General features: G+C 44.4%; 1 protein-coding gene across 1 annotated transcript in view; it reads right to left on the reverse strand.

Annotated features, from left to right (window-relative positions):
• The window catches only part of LOC139644647 (calsyntenin-2-like), a 210,408-nt gene that overhangs the window by 113,502 nt on the left and 74,663 nt on the right, over positions 1-22,243 (reverse strand). The window contains exon 2 of the mRNA XM_071520090.1: positions 20,858-20,980. Coding sequence (XP_071376191.1) covers positions 20,858-20,980 — 123 coding nt within the window. The remainder of the gene's footprint in view (positions 1-20,857; positions 20,981-22,243) is intronic.

Below are 22,243 nucleotides of genomic sequence, written 5' to 3' on the forward strand. Positions count from 1 at the left end.
TTCATCAATATGAAATTAACCAGCAGCCACTTAGCATGGGATTACTATCATGAGTTCATTTGTATTGGAATCAATTCATTTGCGTCATTCACTGCAATCATGCCTTGAGGGCGCACATGGGACTCCCTGAGTGCGTACGAGAGGAGTCCATAAGGCTTGTCATATTTCACGCATCCAGCATGAGAGAGAGAGATAGAGAGAGAGAAAGAGAGGGAGAAAGGGGGAGAGAGAGAGCGAGAGAGAGACAAAGACAAAGGGAGAAACCAGACAGAGAGAGAGCGCAAACTGTGAAATTACTACTGATTTCTTCCCGAGGAAAAGTCACTTATCGCAAATCAAACAGAGTAAATGAAAGGAGCAGTGCAAATCAAATAGCCGCTCTTAACCACCTTGGCAATATCCAACAGCTAATAAAACATCCCGATCTAAGACCCCAATTTCACATCCTGCCGTCTAAAGGTCTGACACAGGCGGAGACACTTCGAATTACAAGGAGAGATGTCATCATCAAAAATGTATCATTATGAATGATGAGAGATCTGTTGGGGTTTCACAGCTCCTCACTCTGTCTTTGACATTGCCTCTCTCTCTCTCTCTCTTTCTCTCTCTCTCTCTCTCTCTCTCTCTCACACACACACACACACACACACACACACAAAGGCATACATATACTAACCATACCTGATGAAGCTTGACAGCGAAATGCACTGTTCGCCATTTCTTTCCCCCCCAGTGCACGTTATTAATAAATGATAGAATAATTTTTTCACCTTCTTGTGTGCAGTAAACATCATTTTTGGAGTAACAGCATACATACCTACTTGAACATGCATGCGCACACGTGCCCTTACATACAAATTCTCCCTCTCTCCTCTCTGGGGAGAATGCAATGTAATTGTGTTCAGCGGTGACTCCACGGTCATTTCCATCCTAAATGCCAAATTCAGGGCGGAAGCGGCTAAAACTATAAAAGTGGCTGCCGATATTACATACGGCAACACCAAGGAATTCCAATACCCAGAGAGGAAACCGGATAAAAATGCATTCAAACGCATTGGATGGATGACAAACAAGGCGCCATTCGTAGACAGGGAGCGTATTCCCAACACACACGCCATGCTTGTTATACAATTTCATGCACTAGCGTGACCTTGACTTATTTTTATGACTCAGCTTTGCGTTAAAAGTTACCGGGCTTGGTTTGGTGAAATGCTACAGACATTACTCAGTCCAGGAGTTTCATTTGTGCCTGTTCTGTTCACGCAGCCGGTGTAAATAAAAGGCAGGAGGAAGGAAGAAGTGGGGAAAAAAAGGGACCTTGAGGGAAAAGCGTGTTCTCTCGTTTGAGGGCTGAGGTTTCGCTTATAGGTACTTGCCACAGACAACAAAACATATATCTCTGATGAGGTAAGCACTTTGAATAAACACACATGTACACACACACTCCTCTACGTCCATACACAGACGTAGAGAAGCGACATTGGCTGGTGTACATGTAGATACACACAGCTGTACGCACACAGACATCTGCCTGGCCTTCCATAAATTTTGTGAAATGAGCACAGCATGAGTCTTAAAATGCAAATTTGTGCATGAAAATTGAGAGAAATACTTTCCCCTTGTTTCTACTGGGACTGAATCATGAGCAAGAGTTTTTCTTATTTAACCATGACCAAAACCTTACCTAACCTTAACCAAATTATATAGAAAAGTAAATTTATTCCTTGCCAGTTAGAGTCAGAGTGCTGCACTCTGACTGTGACGAAGACCAGTTCTTGGTCAATATGAGTTGGTCGCTGTTTTTATTATGTAGCCACGATAATAAAGACTTTTTTTTACATTTTTGTACCCCTAACCCCAAACCTAACCCCACTTTAAATGGAGTTGTTTTACTTACCTAAACTTAACCGTTAGCCAACCTTTTCACATAATGAACAGGTGTAAATGTTGTGTCGCATAATCCTTTCATGGTGGAGGAATGTAATCTTCACATTATTCATGTCCACAACATGTAATCTGCGTTTGTAACTAACTCTGAGGCCATTCTATGGCCTGCAGATCTAACATTTGATTTCTATCACAAGGGGCAGAGAGTGCTAAATGGCCCTCGGACATGAGGCTTAGAAGGGATTGACAAATTGAGTCGCTAAACGCCCGCTTTGAGCGACGGTCCGTTTTAGTGATCGACAGTCCGCTACGGCCCGAGTCACCCTGAGAACACTGGCTGTGGAAAAGGAGACAGGTGAAGTGCCGAGGGGGACAGAGGGACACTAAGTTCCTAAAAGCCATTTGCTTCCGCTGTGTCTCGCGCTCAACACAAAAAGGCATTTGTAGATAGACGCATTACAGTACACACTCTCACCCACTCACGCACACACACACACTCCCTCAAGAGCACAAAGGGACAGAACGCTCTGAAACATCTCCCCTCTCCTGCTCTGCACTTTTTTACCTCTCTTTTCTCTCACCAAGGTCTGCTGCACACAAACTCTGTCAAAAGTTTGGGGAGTGCAGCGGCAAACACTTAGCGAGGGCCGGGGTCAGGAGATGGATTTTTAATCTGGCACTGTAACCAAATCTAATAACACTACAGCGTCCAACTTTCCTTGACTCCAAACTTTCTCCTAAGCTCCCGACTCGCCGCTTCTGCGTGGCTTGACAAATCACAGATATGCAAATAGTCACATGTTGATTGAAACATCATTTAGTGATAATAGACCCAACACTTTGAATGATAATTAGAATTTCCAAATGAGCGCGGACTGTTATGATAATACTCCATTAATGTGTTTACATTCGTTTTCTTTTTGTTGTTGTTATTGCGGTTCTTTGCCGTCTTGTGTCTGTCTCGCAGGATTCAAAGCCTCTCGCTGCTCACTCTGACGCCCTTCTATAATCATAGCCGCCGATTCTAATTACTATGGAGCCTTGCGCAAATTTGTTTGCAGCTAAATGACGCTTTTCATCCACAAAATTACCAAAACTCCTCACAGCGTTATTAGTGCTTTAACACCCCTCCCCAGGCGAGCCACCGTTCCCATGCTCTCTTTGTTCCCGCCCCCCCCCTCCCCTGCCACATTCACGCACTCCTCCATCCATATCAGCTATGGTGCACAGTTGGTGATTTTTCTAATCTTCGTTAAAAGCACAGTTGTTAGGCGTGTGCATTTTCAAATACATCCAAATAAGAGAGAGAGAAAAAACATTTCTTTCCAATGATGTCGGGGGGGAGAGTTGTGAAGTTATGAAAGACTGAGTTTCGGTGGGTTGAATGGTGGAATCTGGAAAAGGACACACACACACACTCAGACTGATACCACCTCTGATATGATGGTCATTCCAGTGTGGTTTTACTGAACCAGATTTAGGGTTAGGGTTAGGGTTAAAACCGCCAAAGAAAATGTACCTCACCCTGCCTTAAAGAGCTGCAACCCAACTAAAAGAACTTCATTTGTATGTGTTTCACTGGAGAGTTTTAGTTTCCCATGACGGTCCAAATGCTGTTTCAGAGGCTTTTCTACCCTGACAAGAATAAAGTTCTGGGGGAAATACTGAATACTTGCCATTTTCGCGAATTTTTTGGCATGAAAGTTGTCAAATTTAAACATATGGCATATTGGCATAAAATAGTGGCTATCAACAGCTTCTATCTAAAAGCATCGGCCTTTAAAAAAGCCAGTCAAAATTAACCTCCTGACTGACTGAGCTCCAAACCCTAGAATCTGTTTGGACAAATTCTTCAATACATAATGGCACCTATGCCTTGTATAATCTATAATGCACAAAATCTTGGTTCATCATTACTATACACTGTATATCCTGACTACTGTCCAGGCAGTGCCAGTGTTGGCTCAGCTCCAGGTTGCCTGTCACAAGGTGGAACAGGAGAGACGTGGACTCACCGCCTGTAAAACACTGCTGATGGCTAAAACACTCACACCATCCATTACGCAGGTGCAATGACTGTACTTATCCCAAAGAGGCTTCGTGCACACATTGACGAGTGTGCGTGCACACACAGGAACGCACGCACACACAAACATGTCTTTGGGCCATCATTTAGTGGAAGTTATCGATTAGCCCGCTGTAATTAACACATACTCCTACAGGGAATATATCAGTGCTGATGAATCACTTGGTGGTGGTGGCGGTGGTAAGTGTGTGTGCGTGCTTGTGGGTTATCAGGTCATTAAGGTTGAAGGAGTGATAGTCAGGCCCGGGGGGTGAGCCGAGCTAAAAGTGCCCCGGTCGACAATATAAAACTGCCGCATTAGGATTAACTCATACAACCTGCAGTGTCTGCTGGGGAACGGCGATGGCAGGTAGGGGCACAACCACAAAGACCCGATTTCCCCAAGGACATCAACATAAAAACGCATGGAGAAAATAATCAATTGGAAACAGCTATCTATACAGAACACTTCAAGTCATCCCTCCAGGAAAATACAACACAGTTTTCTCAGTACGCTAAAGTATACAGTTGTACCTTTTCACTAGAACATTAATTGTTTGGTCATTAATTGGTGACCCAGGTAAAAGCTAATATAATCAGGAAACATCCGCTCCCACACCAAAAGGTATTAGGATTCAGCAGTTGGGGCGCTTGTTTAATTTAAGGACGGACAAACCAGAGGCCCAATTAAGGCACCAATGTTTCCCAAATTCCTTTTTCCAGCTGAAGTGGTAATAGGTTCACTCCAGTCTTATGTAGTGTGGTTTAAGGCAAGCAGAGCAGCTGACAGATTCGGTAACATATTTGTGTTGTAAATCTGCTCTAATCGGCAAACTAGGCAATTCCATGCCAAAAACCACCACTGTAATTGATGAAATAACTGAGATTACTTTCTTAATGTCATCAAGACTATCAGTAAAGGTAAAGTGGTAATTTAAAGAAAGTGGTGTGAGAGCTAAGGGATGTGTGACAGACGTAATAAGACTCACATTATCCTTAATGAATCTGTTGGACCTTCAGAATGCTAAAAAAACAAAAAACAAAATCAGACTTTTCCCTATTTAGCTATATTGACTCATATTGCTTACAAATTTTGAGTGGCCATCCTCAAAACCGGGTGGCCAATGGCCTCCTTGGCCAAAGTGTACCTTTGTGCCTTCCCACACCAAATGTACTCCAAGGTATTTTAAAGGGTTTCATTGCAAAAGAAGAACACTATTATATCGGTATATTATATCGGAAAGCCTAGCATAACAAAATGAACCGAGGGCAAACCGCAGTAAAGACTGATACTCATATTCAGCTGTTTCTTCATGTGTTCTTAACTGGTATGAACACCAGAGAAGAAGAGCGCAGACAAGACCTTCATGCTTAGCTAAAGTTACAGGGACTGGAATGAGATTTGTTTTCACTCTTCCCTTCCACTAACACCCCTCCACTTTTGTTTACAAGCCCTGGTTCACTTGTAATTTTAGTATGAACCTAAATCAACCAAATACAAAAATGCCAAAAAGCAAACTTTTCCACTATACTCCGGACCAAAGAAAAGGAACCGCAGGTGTGATCGTAGCCTTATAAATAGAAGTGAGGGATCAACACCTAAACGACACGGTATCTGGGTGACGGAACACCCAGTGAAACACGAACCTGTGTGTCTCGCCCTGCTGTACTGCCTTCCTGTTATTTCCAATCTCTAATTTTGCCTGTCACCGCAGCCCTCCACCCCTCTCGCTCTCAACCCTGACAGTGAGGAAAAGAGCGGCGGAGGAACTAAATCTTGAGTAGACAATTTCATTACACCCAATCCAACTTTATTTTATTGCACATGCAGGAATCCAATTACCTGCCTAATTTAATCAGCCAAGCTTTTATTAGCCAATTCATATATTATTTGTCATAGGTTTTTAACCTCACTGTCGCCCCGCTTGCCTCTGACAGATGGGGAGCTGAACCGAGAAGAAAGGGAGGAGGCTCTTATTTTTTGGTGGTGAGTTATAAAGGTCAAGTAGAAAATTGAGGTTAGGATAATATATGCCATCAATTTGCACTTCATTTTCACTTACCCTGGCCGTTGTCTATCTTCCTCGACAGTTTTAGGTGCCATTCTATTGACGGAATATATTTTTGACAGACAGCGGGGGTTAGCATCGCTGGGATCTCCGTCCAAGGTCCGAAAGAATAATGGCCGGGTTTGGGATTTGAATTTATTTATTAATATATCTGTTTGTCAGATTTTTGTTGAACAACCAAAGGAGCTGCTTTGAATTACAATAGCACACACATGCATGGCAAAGTTTGATTGACCTTGGAAGGTAAGGGAAAGGAAAGGTCTTGGTGGCGTGACTGTAAAATAGGTTTTATCTGAGAATGCGTCAAGGTGTTATCTGAAAAATAGAAGCCGTCTGAAGTTTATTCAAGAGGTCCCACTGCGGCCCCAAGAAATGGCACCTTCTGTCAAGTGCAGCTCTGCTGGGACGACGGGGTAACCTTGTGATTTTGCAATGTTCATTTTATTTCAGATATAAATAAACCATAGCTTCTGACTTGTTTTGACAAGTTTTTCTCTTGCGTAGATGTATGAGGTTGGTATGATTTGCCAGAGTCTTACGAAATACATAGAGCGCACAAGATGTTTTTAGTTAAATTTGACTGGACAAGCATTGCTATTTAAAGGTATATAAGGTAGGATTAGACCGATATATCAGGCCAATATTGGCCTTTTAGTAAATATCAGATATCAACCAGTCACTGTCGTCCACCTCCAATATGATGGAGGTTCCTCCCTGACCACAGCTACATAAAAACAGTCTGTAACACCTGCAATTAGGGCCTGAAATTTGATTTTCTTTCCACATTTTGTCTATTCATTTAGTGATTCAGCGCTGTAAATTAATTCTTCATTAACAGGCTAATGTGTCCCAGAGTTTCCCTTAACCACTGAATAGGTGTGGTGGGTCACCCTGCCTTAAGGAGCTGCTAACCTTCAGAGAATTTTATTAGTCTGGGTTTAAACAGAGAGTTTTAGTGTCCAATAATAATCTGAATGCTGTTTCAGAGGCTTTTTTTACCTTGACAAGAATAACATTCTGGGAGAAACACTGAATAGCTGTAAAAAAAGATATTCAATAATGGCACAAAATATCTGCTGTCGGTATCTGCCTTCAAAAACCCATATTGGTTAAGCCCTAATATAAGACCGCTCCTCTCCTTTGTAGTGGCTAACAGTGGAGATGGAACCAGTGAAATGGACAGATGGTGTGCAGGTAGGAGATTACTGCAGGTGGAAGAGAGAAAGGGGAATAACAAAGCCAGAATCTAAAGACTGATGTAATGTACTTTCAGGGTTGAGGCACCGGCCATCTAGAGAGGGACTTGTGCAAATGTAGAGCTGAACATTAGTCATTCCCGAACAAAAACACACAAATAAAGTACTAAAAGTCAGGGGAAATGGTCAAAGAGAAAGACTCTTGGCAGCAGGAGGAGAGGAACTGGGGATAAACTGTTGGAGGGTCTTTGGCAGGTCATTTCATTTTGCCATGAAAATGCATTCATCTATGGTATCCAGCATGTAAAGCCTGAAATTGGAGGGAAATGTAAGCAAAAACGCAACATAATTTCCATGGGCTTATCTTGCAAACATGCCAGATTAATCTCACAAACAAATCCGGACCAGTTTGTCTCCAAACATACAGGCCTCGGACCAAACTGGACGGTTGAACGAAGATGATTTACTGGGAATGTATACAGCTCTTGTCGGCACGGTGACAATGGGATCCTCTAGACACAAACCCAAGCTGCTTTTGTTGATTGCCGCTTTCCCTCGTGAGCCTTCTCAAGGCTAAATGAGCTATAGGATGAGACTGGCTGGCACTGCGCCCCACCGGTACGGCTCCATCCTTTAACACTCTGATTGATCACATTACAGTTAATTAAATATCGGCAAATTGCTCCCATCCAAGGTTGGGCCATTAAAGTTTACACTCCAGCCACATCTATCACTTTCCGCATCTCTTTTATCACCGCCGCTCGCCGCCTCTCCCGCGCGTCAAGTGGATGATGATAAACGCTTTCTCTCTCTCTCGCTCGCGCATTTTTTTTTTACCCCCCCCTTCTTCTTTCGGAGCGGCTGACGCTTCCCAACGGCTTTTTCGTTTGAATGAAGTATGACAGCTCCAATGAAGGAGAGCGCCGCAGAGACTCTCTTTTCCATATTCCTTGGTCGGCGTGTAACCGTCAGTATCTCAAAAGGGATCAGGCAAGGAGAAAATGACAGGGATGAGCTGGAAGCTAGGAAGATGACACTGTCGGGCAGCGGGATAAGTAAAACACAATTGTTCACCTGTCAGCTGCTGTGCCACTCTAATAAACTGCAATAATGTTGATGGGCAGGCTTATGTTGCATGTCTGACGCACATATGATATTAAGATGGCTCACAAGACTCTCATCCCCCGCTGACAATAACGCAGGAGCAGGTCCCCCCTATTTTCCGCCAGGAGTTGGTCCGGTCCAGTAATCCCTCAGGTCTCGCATACGGACACTGGCAGAGTCCGAGTTAGCAGAAAGGGATGGACACAAATTGTTATCCACTTGGGTATGGCTGCAGAGTGATTCATTACTAATGCATTCAGTTTACAGCCCTGAGGGGAAGCGCAGACAGCATATCACCTCTGATAAGCCACGAGGCGCTCCTTGAAAATGAGCCGTCCTTTTTATTTGGGGAGGGCCGGGGAGAGGAAGAGGAGGGCCGTGGGTTGTAAAGCCCCAGACTGTGATTAAATACACCAGATAAAAACCCTCAGACACTTGATGATTACTTATCAAGAGTCGGCCACCCCTATAAATGAGTCTGCTCAGGCGACAGAGGCCGCGCTCTCTCCGAGGAGAGACTCTCCGCCGGTTTTTTCGCCCGGGCTTTTTAGAAGCGAGACACCGGGCGCCTCAAGGCGAGACAGCGCCCCCCCCACCCCCCACCCTCCCCCCCCAAACTCTTTGGAGTGAGTGATTTCGCTTTCATATGTTAATGCATGTTGTTCTGGCACGCGCTCAGACAGCCTTCAATAACACTAAAGAAGCTCTGCGTCATCCCGGTGCCAGGTAAGGCTTTTTACGGCGGGCACTTTGGGCCGACGCGTGCCAGGATATCGCCGGGTGTCATCGCAGAGGACCTGACCTGGCTGTGATAACACTAATGGAGGGTGTAGCTTTACAGTGACGGCGGTTTGCTTACATAAAAGGGTCAGAGTAATAACCGAGTTAATGTCGGCGTCTCCATCGATCACTCGGTCGGCTCCTCGTCTAATAAATGAGATGCTTTTAAGGAAAAAAAACCCACCCTCGGATAGTCTTTCACTGTTAAGTAGCACCAGTTTGTGATGTTCGGTGCATTCCATATTTTGTGATAAGCGTTATAACTGAGAGAAGACGTGAGAGTGGAGAGAGAACAATGCAATGGCGTCCCATGCTTGGTTGTTCAAATTACAAAAAAGCTGTGAAAGAGGGCATTATGTTTCTCACGCTGCTGAGGACAGATCTGCAAAGACACAAGCTGTGGCTGCATTGCATTCTGGTCTATTGAGGATACTGTCGGTGGAGAAATTGGCATCTCTTCCTCTTCTACGATGAATTTCTCCTTGGTGAGTTCATAAAGAAGCTCTCGCTCTTTCTTCTGAGGGACTGACACTGAAATCTGATGTTTTAGATCGCTGAAAATTTTCTGCTAGCAAACTCGATCAAATCTAATGAAAATGACGTGACGTTACATCATCTATGTTTATCCAGGGGAATAAGGAAAATACACACAACAAAACAACAAAATGGACCCAGAAACGCATCACCAATAGCTGTTTTTTTAACACAATTAAAGTTTTTAGGGAGGACTTGTTTACTCTGTGCTGTACTTCTGCAGTTCAGGACAAGGTTAGCGCTAATTTGTGGCACTATGCACTTGATGATGACTGCGCTCGCTTGAAAGTCACACATTTCCGAGAAAGACTGAGGATCTGAGTTTGAAGTTAGGAGACGGCAAAATAATAAAAACAATATGTCAAGAAAAATAGGTCAGGTTTGTATAGGGTTGATGAAATATATACAAAAATAGAGAAAAAGCCATGTCATGAAGCAGAAAGTCGAGAGCAAAGTGCTACTTTTGCCTCTCTGGATGGAGTCAAACTTAAGCAAACCCATGAGTCACCGTGGTCATGAATAAGTTAGAATGTCTAGGAGGCCCCCGCACTGCCGCTACATCTATTTACTGCAAAAGCTCCCATTTTGTTGGAAGAGCAACAGCGTGATTATGGCTCTTTCATATTCTATGAGCAATTAAGCAGTTTTCTCCCTTCAGGAATCCACATCCAATAAGCGGCTGGACATATTGAAAAGAGCGAGATCCACTTCCCAAGCTTATTAGGACAATTGCCTCTCACATTGCCCAAAATGGCGTGCGCTGAATCTCGAGCTCGTTCCGAGTGCCATTTAACGCGATGAGGTCACCTAACCTATACGGCAGCGCTCGGATGTCGCAGGGAATGCGTTGTTAATGAGTTAAACGGCGATTTAATTGAAATGCCCGTGGCTGGGCTCTAATGCATGGGATGTGAGGTTGAGGAGCAAGGGCAGGCTGGGGCTGATGCAAAGAGAGGGAGACAGACAGAGAGCCTTGTGTGGCCTATGTGTACAGCCTGCAGCCATTCCAAGGCCTGGCCTCAATCCTGCACCTGACAAATATCTCTACTGTACATTGGGCCGACCCATACACACGCCTCAGGCAAAGATGGGGAGGGAGTAAAAGGGGTGAAGGGGAATTTCATACTGCAGAAAGGAAGCAGTTCACTGTCTGTCACTAAAAAAAAACACTCATTGTTTTTGGTGATGGGGCATTTTACAACTAACTACAATTCCATTTATCTTGTAGGTGAGTGAACTGTATTGCTATTCTTCCAAAATCATGAAAGTGTGAATGAGGCCTAAGGAAGGAGGAGGTGGAGAAGATGGAGGGATGAGGTTGAATGCAAAGGAGGGAGGTGAGAAAGGGAGCTTTTACAGGGGAAAAGGGGGGGCAAGAGACATTTGAGAGAAGAGGGGATGGAAGTGAAGATAGAAGAAGAGGGGACAGTAAAGGAGGAGAGGAGGAGAGAGGGTCAGAGAAGGAGTAAACAGTGGGATGGAAACGGAGAGAATGTGCAACATCTGTTAAGCAGAACTGAGAGAAGCTCTTTGCACACGCGCACACACACACACGCACACACACACACGCACACACACAACCACACACCCACGGCACGAGACTTCTCCATAGTCCAGATCGCCACTATCTCCTCCTGGGTTGTACCTCCATTTTACGCTCCAGCGGGTGACAATAATTTAAGCCTCCAGATATGCAAATGGCCTTAATTGGACTGTCACAAGTTCCCAAGCATCGTCAACTTTACAAAATGACGGAGGCTGGGAGCAGATTGGATTTCGGTGGCCAATCTTGTACACTTAATTTTCAGTAATTTTCTAAGCGCCTCGCCGAATGGTCCTATGACATTCCACATACTATCTATACCAGGTTTTAAGAGGTAAAAATATCTGCTCTGACTCTCTGCCTAGTCATTCCCGTTCTCTCTCTCCCTCATCTCTCTCTCTCTCCAATTACTCCCATCTCTCCCAGACACTTCAGTACTCATGCGACTCATCTTGTTTGTACCTTTTAATACCTCTACGACAATGGGTTGGAGCCAGCAATTTGTTTTTCCCCCGGAGGCCACCGCTGTTCCCATTCTGTCAGATAACAATATTTAGTTCTACACTCAGACCTTATATTGCAGCCATGGTTGGAAGTGTACATGTTCCCCCTGCGTGGCTCAAATCTACTGGCCTTGTTTCAAGGGGATTGGGAGCGGACTTGTGTAAGCATGTGTGTGTGTGTGTGTGTGTGTGTGTGTGTGTGTGTATGTGTGTGTGTGTGTGTGAGAGAGAGAGAGAAAGAGTGTGTCTGAGGTCAGTAACCTCACACAGACATTGTAATCCAGGAGTAAATAATATTCCAGGAAATTGTACCGGTGCTATTTTTCTCCAAGTTAAGACCAGGACCTTGTTGAACCGTAAAGGTGTACCGCCAGAGGCATTCTGGCGAAAGCTGTGTATGTGTGTGTGTGTCTGTGTGTGTGTGCGCGCATTTAATTTATTCGCCTTTTAGCTAAACAGCCCCGACATGTAGCCTACAGGATATTGTTTGTCATCTCAATAGAGCAGCGGCGCAATTATCGCCCGTTATTTTGATTGTTTATTTAGAGCATCCAAAAAGGACAAAAGCCTCACAGACCCGCTTCTGATTTTACCAGAATTGAACGCCCCCAGTTTGAATGTAACTACATCACTCAAGCCGTTACCACCAAGGAGGTAGTTGACTGGAAATTCCGTTTGATGGTATTCAGGAAAACCTCAAACGTGTTCCTTTCCGCTTCCTTTTCAAAAGAACAAAGGCGCGAGTCGTGGCACCGACTCCGATGAGGCTAAAGTGGGCTAAAGTGGGTTTTCTGATCCCCTGGTGACCGGATCGCATAAATCCCCCCAAATCCTCATCTCACTTTAAAATTAGCATTATCCGTCCAATATGGAAAGCAGAGAAGAGAAAACAGACTTTTTTTTTTTTGTCGTCAGGTGATTAAGGTCGCGTTACGTCAGCGGGAGGTCGGTGGGAAACGATGTCGCAATAACTTTCTGCGCCCTGAAACGCGGAGCTGGAGGGCTCAGGCCGTCGGAGAATTAACTACGTGGGCGTGGGAGGAAGGATTAGTATTAAATTTGAAGCTCTGTCTGTCTGTTATGTTTCTATCAAAAGGAGATTTTCTTTTGATTCACACGTTCATTTCTCCACGCTCTCCCGGGTGATATTTAATAAAGGCAGCTCATTGCTTTTTTTATTCGGTGTGACAGACAATTTCTTGCCCTTGCGTGAGGATTCTGCCCATTCAGTGGAATTCTATAGAGGGTATACTGAGGAATGTGTACGAGAGAGAGAGAGAGAGAGAGTGAGGGAGTGTGTAAAGCCTTGGATGGTGCATGATGTCTTCACAAGAATGTATGTGTGTATGAGTGCATGTGAGTGTGTAAAAGTCTGACCGATGTGGTTTTTGAATGGGAATAATAATGCAGCATGTGGTTCTTAAATGAGGATTTCCACATGCAGAATCTAAACGGATCCCTCTGTGGTTCTCATAAAGTGGTAGCTGCCAAAACATCAGTGGCTCTTCTCCTTACCTTTCACTACTGCATCATCAAACACACACACACATACACACACACACACACACACACACATCAAGGCTAAAGGGTGTGTCCGTCCAGTGGATATATATGGAAGGAGGAAACGGAGCAAAAGTCGGCGATGGAATACCGACGGGAGGAAAAGAGGGATGAGAGGAAGCCGTCAGATTTTCAAAAGAGGAAGGGAGGTCCTCTTCATGGATGGAAAGAGGACTGAAAGTTGGACGGGACGGTTTGAAGACGGGACTGGGAGCGAGATCAGACACGGCTCAGTGAAAAACACTAGCATTCAAGGGTAGACAGGATGGTTTCCAAAAGTCCTGTGAATTTAAGTTGTATATCAAAAGCAGCCTCTAACTCTTAGAAGTGCAGCGATGATGTACTGGCAAGCGATGAATGTGATATTGACAAACTGTTGAAATATGGATCGCTCTCACAGAGTGCCGCTTGAAGAGCTGAGCTCCAGCGTGAAGTCTTTGGAAAAAAAGGAAAACCCTGCTCTTATTTAACACCATCTCAGACTGTTAGGACCCGGAGCGGAGTTTTGGTGCCTGGGTAAATTCCCTCTCTTCCTTGTGTGTGTGCGTCTCCCAAGAGGAGCACTCGTGACAGTTTGGTGACACATTAATTGGAAGCCTCGAGGCTTGAATAGTAATCGTCAACAAATACACCAACAGCAAATATATACATGCACATACACACACACAGAGGGGTAGGCACCTGAAACTGTTTCATCCGTTCAGGTGTGCTCTGTTACGCATTGCGCTACTCACACTCCTTAATGGCACATGATGCATGGCTTCTATGTATTATTCATAGAAATGCAGCAATTGATGTTGTGACACACCATGTAAAGTAGTTTTTGGACCTGGTTTCACACCATACGTCGCTGTTATTTTATGGCATGATTTTAGCAGCATGGAAAAGCGTTAGTGGTCCCAGATCCAAGAAAATGACACATAGTTCATAGACACAGTATAGAGCAGATGCAGTGGTGCAAAATTACAGCTGTAGCTTCATCTCTGCTCCCTCATTCTCCAATGCAGACTGATGCTTCGTCATGTCAGGGCACACTGGGGCTTGACGTGGAATAACTTCACTTCACTCTGCAAGAACAAAGTTCTGTTATTTCCGTGAGTGTTTGCGGTGTCAACAGAGCCGCAATATCTTCCTTGAACAGCAGAAATCAAGTGGAGCAGAGTCAACAGAAGCGAGTACACCCACTTCAGAAAGGGAGCGTGCTGAGTAAAAAGGACAAAAGCCTCACAGACCCGCTTCTGATTTTACCAGAATTGAACGCCCCAGTTTGAATGTAACTACATCACTCAAGCCGTTACCGCCAAGGAGGTAGTTGACTGGAAATTCCGTTTGATGGTATTCAGGAAAACCTCAAACGTGTTCCTTTCCGCTTCCTTTTCAAAAGAACAAAGGTGCGAGTCGTGGCACTGACTCCACTTGCCCACCTCTGCCAGTTCTGCAACTCATCAAGAGACAAAAAGCTAAAAGGCTGGAAAAAAATCTCATTACAAAGACTATTTCCCTCATCTGTGTGGTTCAGTGAGGAAGCAGATTGCATTTCAGTACTTCATTAATAAATGAGTATGTGAACAATGGCAGCATGATGGCTCCATTGTCTTGAAGCCACAGTCTGAGGCGCTCTGAATGCCAGAAGCAAGATAGTCATTATGTTGCCTATTTTTTTTCAGCTCAAATTCTCCTGAAACAAGTTTGCATGAATAACAGTATCGCTGAGAAACACTGTGCTTGAGTTCAACTTTACAGGTTCGCTGTGTTCGCAGTTAAGTCCTCAAAACTTTGTGCCGCCATGCAGTTCTGTCCATCTGTCTGCTGTTGGCCGCTCATGAATTATGTCAAAAATAGATCTAATTAGATTGGATTCTTCCAAAAATGAAAGAGCCTTCATCTGTGTGGGGAAATGATTCATCTGCTGAGGACGGTGTTGTGTCTGGCACCGGGGTAAAGGACTCAGCGGCGACCCCCGCGACGCACTCTGGCTGGATGAAATCTGACAAGTAGAAATGGGATGACCTGACAATGCAAAAAAAAAAAAAGAAAAAAAGTGAGAAAGCAAGCGAGGGTCGGCGCCGCTCCGGGTCAAAGTACAAGCAAAACGGCAGAAACAAGAGGGCGGAGCTGAATTACAGGAAGCACAGGGAGGATGAAAGGCGCCTGACAGCCTCGCAGTGGAAAAAGACTTTCTAGATAGAGAGGCTATCTCTCACCGAAAATTATTTCAATCTGTTACTTTTTAATCATGTTTTCCGGCTTTGAACTTGGGGATTCTACGGGAATTGGCACAGCGGTACCTGTTTGAAAAAACAATAAATGAAAAAAATAACTGTTGCCTTATTAAAAGCAGCCCTCTGGCCCCTCCGATTTTTTATTCACTTCATGAAATTAGATTTTAAAGGCACAAAAGGGCTCTCATCAGAAAGCTCCTTCTTTAACTTTACATCTTTGCTTTTTAATCACAATAGGCTCGGGTGGAAGTGAGCTGTAGATGCCGTTTATGCATTTTGGTGATAAATTCACTTTAGACTCCGCATGAATGGGATCACTATGGGGCGCTTTACATAATGCTTGACATTTTCCTTCCTGGATAGGATATAATTGTAGGAAATAGAGCAGAAATACAGTGACAGGCAGCATAGCCAGGCCAGGAGACCGACTCATAAGTAAAGACTTATGAGGATTCATCTTTTAATATGAGGACTGAAACAGTTTGATTTGATACAGACAACTGTGGCTGCAATATAAGCAGTCAGTTTTTGTTTAATAATTTTATTCCACTATAGAAAACCCAGATTTGACATTGTTTTGTATCTGCACTGACTATGTCTGCATGTTTAAAGGCAAACTCCAGCTGTGATGCGACAGATTTCTGCAATATCCCATTATCTAGTCTTCAAGGAGACACATGCGTCGGTAATTAAACCTCAAAAGTTATCACAGTATTTATTTAAATTTCACACATTCAAAATATCATTCAGTTCTCGAGTCACACAACACATTTCACCTTTCAAGCAAACACTTTTCATTCCTTTCTTGTTAATGAACACATTGCCGTGTTTGCGGTTACCCGCCTACACACTGCACTGAGCTAGCTGCTACCGCGCTAATGAGATACTTTTTGTAATTAGCTTGAGATCTGTTTCCCAATCAGACAGACAGTAAGAGGCTAATTAATCACAGCACATTAGCCAGGCTGTATGTTTACTCATATCTATTTACCTTGCTTTATAGCGCTGATTGAATGAGCATCACAATATGATTGCCTGCTGTTTTTAGAGTGCCGGGAAGCCGTTCGGATTCTCTGAAGAAAGCCAAGGTCAAAGATAATGGATTTTTATTAACGTCTGGAGAGGTACAGTTTGGTTATACAGCAAAATGGTTATAATTCATGAACTTGTTGCTCACACACAGCGGCTGAGGCAGCAGGAATAAACGGATGGCTGAAAGAAGCAGCAGTGTGACTCCTTATTTGCTGTGAATGATTACAAAAGACAGTCGGGAATAAAAAAGTAACCAAGGCGGCTCCGGCCCCCCCCCCCTCACCCAGAGCAACTTTATTTGAGATCAGGCAAACAGAAACTGCTCCGTGACACATCAGAGCCAACAGAAAGGATGTGACAGATCACTCATGTGGAGTGAGGATCTGTGGGTGTGTGTGTGTGTGTGTGTATGACACACAAGGGAGTCGTGAACCTGTCCAGGCTGGCGGTGCTATTGATTGAGCAGCATATATGTAGGGCACTGGTGGGACGTTAGAGTGGCATGTAAGCAAAAGTCACAGGACCCTGGGGACCAGTGCATGTGAAGGATTGACACATGAATAGTATGTAACAGCGTAGGAAATTGTGTGTCTGTCTCTTTGTGTGTGTGTGTATGTGTGTGTGTGCTTGCAAGAGAAAACCAGCAGTGACTGACAACTACCTAACCTGTGTCAAATAATGCTGCTCAGCACAGCTTTTGCCCATTAACCTTGCTAACCCAGCACTTAAAAAGCCTACTCACTGCAGAGTAGCCGTCGCCTAAAAAACAACCACTTCAACTTAATAACCTAATGGACTATTGAGCTAGTGTGACTGACTTATTATCCGCCACTACAGAGTTCAGAGTACACGGCGCCACTTGCTTTTGAGTCACGCTCGCTCTGCGTGCAGCAGAGTGAGTAGTTCAAAATGCATTTTTGCATCTTTGATGTTTAGCCAATGCTCTCACCCAGAGTGATTTAACAATGAGCGAAACAGTAGAATAAGTTGAATTCATAGAGAGCATCATCATTACAAGCAACTAGTTTTGTATTGCATGGGTCTCTCAGCCATAATAGCCAGACAATATTTCAGTGAATGATCATGTATGAGAAGTGCTGGGAAAAGAAATAAAAATACAGCTATAAAATACATTTAAGTCACTACAGATATTTCTACTGTACATGGCATATCTTTAAAAGTCCTGTCAGGTTCATATATTTCTCTGTACAATTTAAGCCTGAGGCTCATGCAGTTAAAGTATTGTATCACTTTGCTACATTTTAGTTTTCCACATCAGCATGACTCCATGCTTGGTCATTTTCTCAGTTGTCATTGGGATGGCCACTACTCATTCTTTTCTGACTACTTGTGAACTAGTGAAATATGTGTTGGAAAAACATGATAAACAGAAGAATATTCTCAAGACAACTTTGGTTCATGTGTGTGGTTTTCACATGAACAAACACATGAGCAACCCAGTTCATGAATAAAACATAGGGCATACGCATACCCAAAAACTACAGATGTTATCCCAAAATGAAATTAGGCTTTGTGTTTCCTTGATGTCGTCTGCAGAGAGTAGTGAGTAGAGAGCGCACGGTTGTTTGTACCACCTACCTTTTTTATTTGCTTCGCTTCTTAGAGCGAGCCGCCCGCACCGTCAGATGTAGACATGCATAAGCAATGAATCCATCCGAACCGGTGGCATTTCACTCCTCCTGACACGCTGTCTCTGTGGTTTTGAACCCAGCGAGTTGCCGCTGCGTCGAAGTGATGGCTGATGTCATTCTTAGCCGGGTTTCAGGCAGGAGTGCCGCCGCCGCGATCCCCCGCTGTTCCAGACCAGTGAGTGTGGCGACTGGCGCTCCCTCCTCAGCCATCACAGAGGATTACTGGACAGGTTTGGCGTGGTGTAAAAAAAAAAACTATCAGGGAAATACGGAGGCTTGTGCCGGGCCTAGCTCTCCGGTCGTGCCTATTGAATTAGGTCGAATCATGCGGCTTTTCTGATGAGTTCCGAATAAATGAATCATGTAAGCACAGATGGAAGCACGCCCCAAATTCATGTTTTCAAATTCAAATTCACACAGCAGGCACTTGACAGCCAGCGACATGCAGGGAGGTAGCCAAGTTCAGCGTCGACCCAAACACGGGCAACATTTTCTCAGTGTGATATCACGGTGCGGTACAAAATTCATTCATGTTTAAAATAACTTTGGAAGCTGTTTTGGACTGATACCAGGAAGATGTTTGGGTTCTGGTTTCACAAAATGATGCAGGGAGCAGCTATGAACCACTTTTCATACTGGTGCTGTATTTACACAGTATCGACATCTAATCGACATCTAAATGTTTGCTGGGTATGTACATGTACACAAAATCTAATCAAAGCTTTGAAAACAGTGTGTGTCTCTTTACTGAATACAGGCGGTAAGCTGTACACTGCAAAAAGTGACAAGCTGACCAGTGATTTTAACTTCTTTCCAGACCTATCAAGCTTATTTTGTGATATTTTTAGTCCAATTATCTCACTGCACTGACTTGCTGACTTACTTACTGACTTGCACTGCACTGAATCTTGCTGGTTTCAACACATTTCACTTCATACATGTCAATATGACTCCTTTCATGAAGAAAATCTTGAAACAAGAAACTTTCTCCAAGACAATTTCACAAAAAAAGTCAAATTTGTTGAAACTGGTAGTATGATCTGCCAGTGCAGTAACATGGTTTCACACAAAAAAAAAAATGAAATAAGTTTGTCAGTTTTTGCAGTGTATTCAGCTTCTAAGCTTCTAAATGAAGGCATATTGTGTGTATTACGGCTCTTGACGTCACCACTTAGGCAGCATGACCGCTGTCAGTCAGGCGTTGCGTGTCTGCGTCTTGGAGGTAATTAAAAGCCAGCCGGTCTAATTAATGAGGCTTAGCCGCTACCTGTGCTCTGCCCTGCCACTCTCCGCCCAGGCAATTTGGTGGAGGAAGGCAGGATTCGCTTCAGCTAATTACTGACTAACTGTCTCTGCCCTGAACTGTGTCTGCCAGGTTTGACCACTGCTTTAGGAGACAGAGGAAAGTGGCTGAGTGGGGGAAGGCTGTGTGTGTGTGTGTGTGTGTGTGTGTGTGTGTGTGTGTGTGTGTGTGTGGTGTGGTAGTTGAAAGACACAGAGAGAGAGGGAGGCAAGATAGACAAATAGAGAGGAGGGAAGTTGGGGCGAGAGGGAGAGTGGCAGGGGATAAATGAGAACTGATAGAGACGGAGAGGGAGAGAGAGAGAGAGAGAGAGAGAGAGAGAGAGAGAGACAGAGAGAAAGAGAGTGAGAACGCAAGGAGAGAGATTGGTGATGTTAATGTTTTTATTCATCAATAATTTAGTGAGAAATCTCTCCCCCTCCTCTAGTACCCTCACCTGAGAAATATAGGAATGCCCTGTGCTCTGTCTGCTGTTGTGTGTGTGTGTGTGTGTGTGTGTGTGTGTGTGTGTGAGTGCGCGCACGTGTGTGTGTCCTCAGTGTGTGGCTGTCAGTCTGTAGAGAGCCAGAGGACATATGCTGGTCAGCCAGCTGCCTTCCCCACTGTCTCATCATTTTCTCTCTCTCTCTCCCTGTAGGGTGGCCATTACAGTGAGCCCCCTCAGGCCATGCCACCACACACACACACACACACACCCAAACACGCACGCACACACACAAACACACAATAGCAAACAATAACATGTTTGCTTTTGATAAACCTACACACACACGCGCGCGCGCATGCACACACACTCTCCCTCTCCGTCCATCCATCCAGCCTCGCTGCAGGGCCTCGGTGAGTGGGCTCCGGCCCACACCACAGCCCCATGCTGGGGCCTTGGCCACATTAGCAGGCTGGCGGGAGACGCCGTGGCGGGGCCTGCCAACAGCCTCCAGCTAACGTCGTCCCACAAGAACTGGCTCCTGTCAGAGGAGCTGGAATGGTCACAAAGTGGGAAGAATCTAATCCGGTTTGACTCTTTTTTTTTTTTGCGATGTCCTCAGCCACCGTGGGGCTTATTTGGGACACTTTCCACTCAAAATAAACGTGAAAATGTGAGTGCTGTCTGTGTTCAGAGCTGGGAATTCTTATTGGATTAAATGGTTCAAGTAGAGAGCAGGGTTAAACAAAAAAAAAAAGTGATGCAGTACATGGAGCCAATTTAAGCTCCTATGCAGAGTGACATCATATGACAGCTTTATGAAGTTTCTATCCTCAGTGTAAGTATATCCTGCAGCTGTGCTTCCCGATTTACGCCTGAGTCATCGTCGTCTTCCCCCTCTTGGTCTGAGTTAATCCTCTTTTACCCCTCTTGCTATGATCCTCTCCCAGTTAACGGCCATTAGAGTCTGCAAAGTATCATACCTGCGTAGGGGATGGGGGCGTCTTTGTCCAGCGCCACCAGCGGAGGGTCCAGCAGGACGATGTCGGTGTTTTCGGTGATCACCCCATGGTATGACGTCTCAATCCACGGCTTATGTTTGTTCACTATGGAGACAGAGAGGGAGAGAAGGCGGGATAGGTTGGTGAAACGATTCTGTAACAGAACTGTCGATCTTTATGTACTGGGAAATTGGTGCTTGATGAAGTTCAATTTCACTTGAAAAAAGGGATGTCTGTGGGATAACTTACACACACATACACGCACACACAGAGATATACGTATGTGTGTGAATACACACACATTTCATTCTGTGTTGGCAGACATCCTCCAACCTCCTTTACCACAAGACATGCTCATTTTGTTAATCTCCCCCCTCCACCTCTTTTCTCTCCTTCATTCTTTTCTTCTTTCGCACGTCCCCTGCAGATTTTCAAAGCGCGGTGCCAGGCTTGATCAATGACCACCGCCGAGCTGCCAGCAGAGGACCGCGTCTTGGGCCAAGCCGAAAACAAAGTTCACGAGCTGAGGGCCTGATTAAGGGGCATAATTGAGTAAAAGCCCCTTGGGCCGTGTGCGGCACTTTGCTGGCCCGTTTGCCATTTGTTTACCGCCTCTCGGTCAAAAAACAAAACAAAAGTGGGCCTAAGGAGCCACTGCAGGCCTCAACTCCTCCACTTAGTACTTTTGCTGACTCAGGGCCAGCAGCACGGCCCAAATTACACCCTGTCCTCTTTCTAAAGTTCATAGCAATGACTTGAAAATGAGACCAAACAAGGTTATTATGTGTGGCGTACTGAGAAAAAAAATGCTCCAAAAAGATAATATGCAGTTTAATGGAAAATGAAGTGCCTAAGTAATAATTAGTCTCCCATTCAGTGAAGGGAAAGTAAGGGAAATAAGGCCCCTTTGTGTTATAAATGGTAATCAAGCAATCATAGTCACAGACGACCTCAATTATTCATTGAATGGTGGTAAAAGCCACTTGACAACGTTAAAATATGTACTTAGCAAATAACACTGACAGAAAAATATGTTACCAAGCCTCATGTTCCATAATGTGAGCATGCAAAGAACATTCTGATGCTCTTGGGAGAAAACAATGTAACTGTGATCATTACTGCAAGTCTTCTCATACTTTTTGCACTTATTTGTGTGAAAACAAAATATTGTAATTACATTAATAAATGCATTGCAAAGATTAGAGACAAGTAAGATGAGACAAGTAAGAGAAAGGGCAAAAAAACTGACTGATTTCAGCACTGACTGGTAATTATCTTTTAGAGGGCTCTGGATGACAGCAAGAAGATAGGGAAAACATGCTAACACTACTACAGTGATGCATATTCATGAGCACTGTCGACCCAGAA

This window comes from Centroberyx affinis, unplaced genomic scaffold (genome assembly GCF_046629955.1).
Source record: "Centroberyx affinis isolate AG114_WGS23_722 - 3 ecotype Tasmania unplaced genomic scaffold, CSIRO-AGI_Caff_v1 ptg000766l_1, whole genome shotgun sequence".
Classification (NCBI taxonomy): Eukaryota; Metazoa; Chordata; class Actinopteri; order Beryciformes; family Berycidae; genus Centroberyx; species Centroberyx affinis.